At 36.6% G+C, this 9,886-nt stretch overlaps 1 protein-coding gene across 3 annotated transcripts; it reads left to right on the top strand.

Annotated features, from left to right (window-relative positions):
* The first annotated feature begins 460 nt into the window (after positions 1-460).
* Positions 461-8,169, top strand: LOC114067047 (collagenase 3-like). Of its 3 annotated transcripts, none has more exons than XM_027902228.1 (11): positions 461-1,013; positions 1,143-1,183; positions 1,284-1,525; positions 2,640-2,788; positions 2,881-3,006; positions 4,005-4,166; positions 4,750-4,867; positions 5,429-5,562; positions 5,896-6,055; positions 6,797-6,900; positions 7,490-8,169. In XM_027902228.1, exons 3-11 carry the CDS (start codon positions 1,374-1,376, stop codon positions 7,588-7,590), a joined length of 1,206 nt encoding a protein of 401 aa, XP_027758029.1. In that variant the 5' UTR covers positions 461-1,013; positions 1,143-1,183; positions 1,284-1,373; the 3' UTR covers positions 7,591-8,169. The 3 variants fall into 3 exon arrangements, with proteins under 3 accessions (XP_027758029.1, XP_027758028.1, XP_027758030.1); XM_027902229.1 differs by having other exon boundaries at positions 981-1,013; positions 1,083-1,183; XM_027902227.1 differs by having other exon boundaries at positions 461-1,183.
* The last annotated feature ends 1,717 nt before the right edge of the window (positions 8,170-9,886 follow it).

A 9,886-nucleotide genomic window follows, 5' to 3' on the forward strand; every position in this document is an offset into this window, starting at 1 on the left:
TCAGCAGAAACAGCATCTCCCCTTGGACCTATGCTTGTCAGCATACAAGTTTTAGCAGAAGCTGAGATTGTAGTGACCCAGGGGAGACAGAAATAATCTTTGACGTATCATAATTACTATCTCTGTCATAGTGCCAGATTTATCCTATAATCCACCTCATAAGTCAAAATCACGTTTTTCTGTTATTCTAGACACACAGATTCATTGCCTACCTGTAGCTGGTAAATTGCCTCCCTCAGAGTAGTAGCTGTCTCATCAATCTGTAGCTGTGATCCTCTCATAAAGTAAATTAAGTTCCTGTTTTTTGAGGGACATAAATTGTATTAATTAATTTTAAATATATTTTAAGATTTCTTAATATTCAAAACTATTTCCTGATATTTAACATTTCTGGATTTTAGTCTGTCACAGGCAGTAAATTATTCTGTAATTCTATTTAAGGATCTCTGAAGTAAAATTTGTTTTAATATTCTGGAGTTATAGTTCTTTACAGAAACAAAGAAACATAACTTCATATTGTATATTGTGTAGTGTTATTTCTTATCAACCAAGGCAACATATTAACAATTGAAGTGTGTGTGATCTCTTTTGACTGTTAAAAATATCTGTTGCATGAGTGTAACTACTAAAAAGTTGCAGAATTTATTTTAAAAATCATCAAGCTTATATTTTTATTGTCTATCAAATAGTAAAAAAACACAGTTTTTCTAGCAAAGAAGAGTAAGTTATTGCAGCATTGTTGCCAGTTATTGCCAGTGTAAGTTACTGCAAAATAATCAAAACGTGTGGTTTGCTTCTGCCCGTTTCTTCCCACAACCTATGTCAATATTCAGAGATCTCATGTTTATATGAGGATACAGTTTCAGAGCCCTCAGTTGGAGAACGGATGCCTAAACCACAGTGTTGGGGAGGAGAGAAAAACCAGCCGTCTAAGCATGTTTACTTTCAGTGACAAGGAAGCTCTAACTTGTCCCTAAGTGGTGACTCACTGGGCTGGGACTATAAAAGTAAAGGTAACTGCTCTCTGAAACATCAGGGCTTCAGACTTCAGAAACCCAGCATGATGCAATCAAGACTTTCAGCTGTTTTCTTTTTCTTGTTGGCTTTGTCCTTTTGCCTGACAATCCCTATCCCCCTTGAAGACAGCCATGAATTCACAGAGAAAGACCTTCAGTTTGCAGAGGTATAGTACAAAATAGTTAACTCACATGTCTAATAAATAGTAAGTTGTATAGTTACAACTCTTTGGAAACTAGTCTTATTACTTCTTTTCCCCTCTTTAGCGCTATCTCAGGACTCACTATGACCTCCGTCCGAATCCTGCTGGCATAATAAGAAAGAGTGGTAACACAGTGGCATCTAAACTTCGGGAAATGCAAGCTTTTTTTGGCTTGGAGGTGACAGGCAAACTAGATGAAGAAACATATGAGCTGATGCAGAAACCAAGATGTGGCGTCCCAGATGTGGGGGAATATAACTTTTTCCCTAGAAAACTCAAATGGTCAAAAATGAATTTGACATACAGGTAAATGCTCAGTATTTTGAGTGTTATTATTGTTATAACTTTCTTTGCAGGTGCCTTGTCCAATAGGTTATAGTATATGAGGTTGATGTGAGAAGGACGCAGTTGAGTTCGACAAAATTAATGCTGCAGTTTAAAACCCTTACAGCCTCACTTTTGGAAAGGTGCCCTCAGCCCCCACTGCAGCCCAAGGAAGTAAACATTAATTTTTTCCATTGTACTTTCTTAGGGAGGAAAGCTGGTGTGGTGTAAGTAGTAATTAGTAACTCCTCATCTGGCCTCTATATAGACACTCCAGACACATCCACCCAAATGAAAGAAGAGCAGGGACTAAGATCATACATTTCTCTAGGTCACTCCTTAGCTCTTTTTGAACCTGGTTTAGTGTCTGCTTCACATAGGTCTTGTCCCAGACAAAGCAGTGTAGATGCAAACCAGTCTCTGCAATGCGGCTGTGAGAGCATTTCACATTCTAGGTGGAGATGCCTATGTTTGGTCAGAAAGATCACCGTACCATGACCTCCGAAAGCTGACCTTAGGAAGTGAAGGTGCTGAAAGTTCATATGGTAGCTCCTTCTCCTTTAATTTTGCAAGGTTGTCAGTCAGTTGTTTTGACTAGCTGTAGCCTGAGTTTATTTAGCAGTTCCAAATATGAAATCACTGAACTCTATTAGTTTGGTAGCTAGTGATAAGTATTAATTTAATATGGATGATTCTAGTTTATAAAAATCTCTTTGGATTATATTTTGCTCCTCCGGGAAGTGAGCATCATGAGATATTTTATATGACATTTAAACAATTTTGAAGTTACTGATATGATTTGACTTAATACCAAATATATCTGTTATTTTCTATATTTTCTGATGCATAAAAAGAATTAAATTAATGAAAGAAAGCTGTTGGATCATTTTAAATGTCTCTGAATTATGTTAACAAAGATAGAAATGGTTTGTTTTGGTTGTTTTTTAATACTGTATGCAGTTGCCAAGCTCTTTGTTATACGATAAGAACATAAGAAAAAACATAAACTTTTAATGAGGTGTGCAGTCAGATAGAAGTGCACTGCACACTTCTTCAATTCATACAGTTTAACTGGAGATATTAATCTTCTTGACAGAATTATGAATTACACTTCAGATCTGAGACGTGCTGAAGTAGACAGAGCTTTCAAAAAAGCATTTAAAGTTTGGTCTGATGTGACACCACTGAACTTCACCAGAATACGAAGCGGTATAGCTGATATCATGATCTCCTTTGGCACTAAAGGTAACACAGAACTAATTGTTTTTACTTTATAGTAGTATTCCTCCAAATAAGATGGTGTAATTAATTCAATTGTTTTGAATTTTGTTTTGTAGAACATGGTGACTTTTACCCTTTTGATGGGCCCTCTGGATTACTGGCTCATGCTTTTCCCCCTGGTCCAGATTATGGAGGAGATGCTCATTTTGATGATGATGAAACTTGGTCAGATGATTCTAGAGGTAACAGAAGTTCCTGAGATTATTTGAAATGGTGATGGAGTTTTTTTTTTTCCCAGTTTGATTTCTGTGAACAGTTTGTTTTGCCTGTTTACTGTTTCTTCATCATTATGTTCACTGTTCACACACAGAAAGCTGGGTTTAACCTCCAGTCATAAATAGAATTTTTACATGTGCCTAGAATAAATTCTAAGATATAAATCTCCCAAGTGAAGTGATTAGAAAAATGCCACAAACAAGGGATTTTTTCATTTTGACATTTCGCTGAGCTCAAGGTGAGCTAGTTCTGACCACAGACTGATGGGAATTGCCTTACTGAAGCCTGTAGAAAACACAAAACTCAGCTGCCAATTTTCAGCTTGCATTTATCTTGAAAATTCATCACCTGGCCTATGCAAGACAGAGCTTTAAGAGAAAAACAAACAAACAAACAAACAAAACAAACAAACAAAACCCCACCCAACAATTTTTTTTTTCAGCACTGGATTAGGTCACCCTCCTGCCACGAAGGCTAATTTCTGCAATGCTGAAAATAGTATGGATTTTCTACTGCAGATGAATTCCCAACAAAAAAATGTCTTATTTGAGTAGGACCAAGACTTCACCCCAGAGCTTTCCTGTGTTGCTAAGAAATTTCAAGAAATCTAAATCTGCCTAGATAGCAATGTTGTCAAATAAGATTTAGTCTGACCACCAGCTATGAGATACTAAATCAATTAGGCCCTTATTAATGCAGAACTCATGGCAGTTTGAAAAAGGCAAGCAATTATCTCTAGTGGAAGGTGTCTCTGCCCATGGCAGGGTTTTGGAACTAGGTGATCTTTAAGGTCCCAAACCATTCTATCATTTTATGAATTACATATAATTTTCCCATTTATTCAGTTGTCTCGTTCATTGTCCCATATGTTAAAGCACAGTGTTAAGATTAGTTGATTATTCCAAGTCCCCTTTGGTGATGCAAGGAGATAATATATTTACTTTTGCTGTGGGTTTTTTTATAGGCTATAACTTGTTTCTTGTTGCTGCCCATGAATTTGGTCATTCACTGGGACTTGAACACTCTAGAGACCCTGGAGCTTTGATGTTTCCTATTTATACATACACCGGAAAAAGTGGTTTTGTTCTTCCTGATGATGATGTGCAAGGGATCCAAGAGCTCTATGGTAAGTCTGTATGATGTATATTTCCTGTGTCATTATAACCTGTTACAGATGCACTGCGCAGTTACTATAGAGCAGCAGATGCTCAATAACAACAGTCATCACTGCTTAAGACCAATTCATTGCAACAGAAAAGGTTTACATTTAATAGCTCAGAAGGGAAAAAAAGGAAGTAATCTTCCAGAGGACCATTGGTCACTGTGTTGTCTCCTCTGGTAGTAGGTGGTGGATGGCAGAGTTTTTATAGTTTTTGACCTGCCTCAAAGCGAAGGTAAAATGAGTCTAAAAGGAGAAACAGAACCATCTATGTTTCTTCATAGAAAGAATAAAAATATTGGAGGACCTTTAAACTTGGGATAAAACAAGACAATCCATTGAATATCTTTGCAGCACAGTTGAACTGCAAAGTCTGTGAATGTGTTTGGTTAGAGAGGAGAGAGAACAGACTTTCCCTGGTATAAATGTTTTTACACATTATATTTATGTTTATCACGCTCTTTGGGAACTGTTCCATGTCCTATTCAATGTCGTGAACAACAGAAGGAAAAAACCACTAGCAAGCTTAGATCATATGTTATGGTTCTAGGTGCTGGAGACAAAGATCCCAACCCAAAACATCCCAAAACACCAGAGAAATGTGATGTAGAATTGTCACTTGATGCAATAACAGAACTCCGTGGAGAGATGCTGGTCTTCAAGGACAGGTAAAGAGATTTCCATGTTACAGATGGTGGGTACTGGATAAAATTTTGAGGAAGCAAAAACACCATTTCAGTTTTTTAGTAAAGATTTGAGTGAACATAAATTTAAAAGATCACAAGTCAATATAGATGTCTCTAAGAAACTACATCATATGTCTTTTTAGGCAGGATTTATAATACAAGTGCAGACTTCACAGCCCAGTAATTTGAAGATAATATGGCTGAAGACTGGCACTTTTTGTGCTCATTTTGCATTTCATGGGACTTTCTTCAACATAGACAAATCTACTAACATTTATTCAGAAACTTTACATGGGACAGCTGTGTTTCTCGTATTCTAAATTTGTTATTGTTTGAGATGATCACTGTGGGAGTGACAGAAATTATCTGCAACTAGATAATTATGAGGAGAGAAAGGTCTACAAGGAGCTCTATGTATTAGATATTCTGTTATGAATAAAACATTAATTCATCATTAACTAATTTTTACTACAGCACATAAAAGATACTTCTATTTTATGGTGTGACAAGAAACATAAAATATGTTTGCTTTTTCTGAATTAGGTTTTTCTGGCGACTGCATCCCCAGATGGTTGAGGCAGAATTGGTGTTACTTAAGTCATTTTGGCCAGAGCTTCCAAATAAAATAGATGCAGCTTATGAAAATCCCATCAAAGATCTTGTGTTCATGTTTAAGGGTGAGTTTTCAATTTTGTTGTTGTCAGAAAAATGTAAATATTTCATTAAGCTCAGTAAGTGGTGTAAAGGTAAGAACAAAACCTCCTACCTTCCTTGATCAAAAAGTAAACTGTTGGTTTCACCTCATGCACATCTATACAGCTTTCAGGGAATTAGGAGATGTACAACTACGTTGTGTAAGTTCATAGCATAAATAGCCTAATACCTTCAAAGTATGTGACCTAAAAAATCTATTTTTGTATAACATTAGGGATCACAGCATCCTCATTTCATTCTGCTCTCAAAGCTGAATCCTTACAAAAGACTCACCCATACATTGTTCTTATTTTCAGGAAAGAAAGTCTGGGCTTTGAATGGCTATGATATAGTTGAAGACTTTCCTAAAAAGATATATGAAATAGGATTCCCAAAAGAAATTAAAAGAATAGATGCAGCCGTCCATATTAAAGACACTGGCAAGACTCTCTTTTTTACTGGAAATAAGTACTGGAGGTAAGCTGGAGACAGATCGGTGCCCCTAGTCATAACCTGTCCAGATATATCAAAAGATCAGCTGGCTGGTTCAAATCAGGAACTTGGCTCTCGCTCACGTTTCCAGTCTGTGGCTATAGCTGTGTACAATATCTTATAAAGGTATATGGAAGACTTTTATAAACATATGGGCACAGACTTTAAAAGCTGAATGAGTGAAAGAAAGGAAAGGACCATAAAGTGCTCTGATCCAGGAGAATTTGTGATGTGGTCATGTCTGCAAGACAAAGTTCCCATCTTGCTACCTTGAGTTGCTTGTGTGACATGAAATGGTATCGGTACTTTGCGTGCAAGAAATCTGTCCCACCACAGGGTGTCTGTTTTTTTCTGTCTATGAGTGCAGCTCACAGCCAGGTCTCATGCATAATTAAGACATTACCATCCCTTCACAGTATCTCTGTGCCAGCAGCCTCGGGATAGGCTTGTAGTGCCAGTACATCCAGACACAATAATCTCCGTGGAATACATACTTTATAGATCAGTTCTGAAAATGTAACTGTATTAGTTTTTTGTTTATTCCACTTCTGGTGGAGATGTGCCCTGTTTATTGCTCTGAGTTTCATTACTGCGCTGGACAGAAAGCATCTAAAGGCTGCTGGCTGCTTCAGGTGTGCGTAACTTCAAAGCATATAAAGGGTTTACAGATAAAAGTCCCAGGCTGCTTAAATCCTCTTATTTTTTTTTCTTTTATGTTTAATATAGTTATGACGAAGAGGCAGAGGTTATGGAAGCAGGGTACCCCAGGCTGATTGAAGAAGAATTCGCAGGAATTGGTGATAAAGTGGATGCAGTCTATGAAAGAAATGGTACATAATCTGATAATGAAACTTGATTACAATCTGCTGCCATTGAAACTTGAGATTAATGTCCTGGGGAAAACTCTGTCATTTGTAATTTTGATTTTTTCACATCAACACTTCTTTTCTTGGCTGAATCAATTTGCTAATCTAAATTATGCTCTGGCCAAAAAAAAGACCTGTCTCCTTGCTTAGGGAACCTGAAAGGATATGCTTAATACAGACGTATTATAATGTGTCTGTTCCTTCAAATGGAGCCCATTCCTATAAAACTTTTCAAGGAGTGTTTCCAAGTCAGACTCTTAACCATTTACATGCAAACACTGTATTTTCTTAAGCAAGTGCTGTATGGTAAGAAGATGGAGAATTTGACACAAGATTAAAGAATATCAGTTATTTTAAAACTCTGATCCAGGTCTAGCAAATGGAATGCGGATCTTTAAAAAAATTAGCTCAGCATTCTAAATACTAAAATGTTGCATTTAAAAGACTTACTAAAAATGAAGACAAATAAGATAATTTCTATTTTAACAATAGTTTTAATATGACAAAACCATTTTTCTTTGTGTTAATTCATTTTAACATTCCTTTTCCTTAGGTTATCTCTACTTCTTCAATGGATCACTGCAGTTTGAATATAGCATCTGGAGCCAAAGAATTGTCCGTGTCCTGCATACTAACTCCCTATTTTGGTGCTAATTACAGCTGAGTGCCATGTCATAAGCTGCAAAGCAGCTTGTATTGCATGGAAATAATAATAATGTGGGCATACAGATTTACTAGAGGACAGTGAGGTTCCATGAGCAAGCACTGGGCTTCCTACCACCAAATGTATACTGTATATATGAAACTATACAGCTGCGTGCCGATCTGGAACTGAATTAACTTAATAGGAAAGGAGAAAATAAATCACTAGCGTTTCAAGGGACATTGCACCACTTAAAGTTTGTCTAGTATTGAAGTGAGATGCTGGATACATCACACATGATCATGAGTGCTTCTAATTCCTGGTAATCTGAGCATGTCTAGCATCTTTCAAGGATATCCTAGCATGTCCCAAGAAATACACCTGATAAACCCAGGAGCATTATATTTTTAAAGTAATCCTTCACCTCTTTTTGAAATTCTTTTTAATGTACTAGGAATTCAGGTGTGTAGTGAATGAGTGAGGACTGCAGGGTGATTCTCTGAGCAGGTAACACCAAGCCACAAAGATGAAGTTAGAGAATTCAAAGGTGTGTGAAAGTATCTTAGTTTGACTGGGAATGTCCCACTAGAAGCAGATGCCCGTATCATCTCTAGAAGAAGAAGAAGGTACAGAAGCAGTGAGACATCATTCCAAAGGAGGCAGAAAACAGGAAAAGGGAAAACTACTCCCTGCAGAAATCATCATCTTGGATGATACTGGGGAAACCAGAAAGAAGCAGCAACAAGAGAGAGAATCATGCAGGTTGAAGACTTGCATGATGTCACATCTGGTATCACAGCCCATGTTTTCAGCTGATGTAAACTGAAGTGATGTCTGTAGAGGTTATGCTTAGCTGAACATCCAAATCAAAATATTGAAAAGAATATATTTTTTCATGTTTGTATCAATTGCTTCAGTACATTGTAAGTTTTTGGTCTGGTTGGTTTTTTTAATCGATGGAAATTATGTGGGACTGTGAATATTTTTTCAATTTAAAAAAAAAAATATTAAATAAACTGAAGGAATAAACTGACATTATGAAAGTACTTAAATTAAAATTTCATATTCTGCCTGTCATAAAAGATAGAGCTATTGGACAAAAGGAATCAAAAACACTAACCTGTGTATTTTATTCATTAAAATTTTCACCTCTATTTAAAAATCTGAAATTTTTTTCCCTCCAAAGAACTTCGTTCCATAGAAAAGAGGAGGAGAGAAAAATAGAAAGAGAGGAAAACAGAAAAACTCCTCAAGTTTTCAAAATAAGAATAAAATTGGAATTAGTCCGTATCATTACAGAAAGAACAAGAAATTATTAAGAAATACTGGGAAAATCAGTTCCATGTTAATCTGAATGTTGAACACTCATAATTAATTGAAACTGCATTGTCGTATTTTGCCTTCTCAAAACCAACCCCTAACTTAATCAATCAGCCAGGCCTGCCAAGCAAAGCCTACCAAAAATTAATACCCTTAAACAGACCCAAATTACCAGGCTTAATCACTAGATGAGGTTAATTCTGTAATTTACACAACATAGATGGTTAGTTTCTATAACCTAATAGATTGAGAGGTCTCTTCTGAGCATGAAACTGCGAACTAATGAATTCCAGACCTTTTTATGCTTAAAAGAAATGCACAGAAATAGAGCTGAAAAAAAAAGCTTTACAAATGGAAAAACTTAGAGTGGATTATAATCAAAGTTCTGTTCTATGATAAAATACTGATAAAACTGCTAAAGGAAAAGTCAGTGCATAACAACACAAATTGGTTCAATTATATATAAAAATCATTTTTGACAGACACAGTATGCCTGAAAAAGAGTAAGTTTGCCATTGGGTTGCATTTTAACTTAATTACTCAGCAGCCAAATAAGGGTCTGGACATGTAAACTTAGTTCTTGTTATTCTCAGTATAAAGAGTTGTTGGGAAATTGTGTCAGAATAATAGTAAGTCTTCCATAAGGGTTAGTTGCTGAGTCTAAGTCCTCTGAATTTCAAAGGACATGCGCTGCAGTGGATAAGGGAATGCAAAGGTGGACAGGGAAACAAGGAGATGTCAGTGAATGTCTTTCATATCTATGCAAATTTCTGTTAACATTAAACACTTGACAGGGGAAAAAGGTGCTGCATAGAAAGCTGGACCTTTAAGAGCCTTCAGCACGATCATATCCAGCTGCTACCCAACCCAAACAGAAAGATTCCTGTTTGCTGCTCGGCTGACTGGAAGCAGCCTTTGGCACATGTCCAAGCACAGCTCCAGTTTCTGCGTCTGCATCCCCAGCAAGAGACTGGAGCTGTTCTGTGG

This window comes from Empidonax traillii, unplaced genomic scaffold, assembly GCF_003031625.1.
Source record: "Empidonax traillii isolate 1590-97213 ecotype Southwest subspecies unplaced genomic scaffold, ASM303162v1 scaffold853:size531304, whole genome shotgun sequence".
Taxonomy (NCBI): Eukaryota; Metazoa; Chordata; class Aves; order Passeriformes; family Tyrannidae; genus Empidonax; species Empidonax traillii.

Excerpts from the sequence above, each read along its gene's own strand:
- LOC114067047 (XM_027902227.1), top strand. The coding sequence starts at position 1,061 with ATGATGCAATCAAGACTTTCAGCTGTTTTCTTTTTCTTGTTGGCTTTG. Across the intron at positions 4,167-4,749 it reads AGGGATCCAAGAGCTCTATG|GTGCTGGAGACAAAGATCCC; the intron begins GTAAGTCTGTAT and ends TTATGGTTCTAG. Across the intron at positions 6,056-6,796 it reads ACTGGAAATAAGTACTGGAG|TTATGACGAAGAGGCAGAGG; the intron begins GTAAGCTGGAGA and ends TGTTTAATATAG.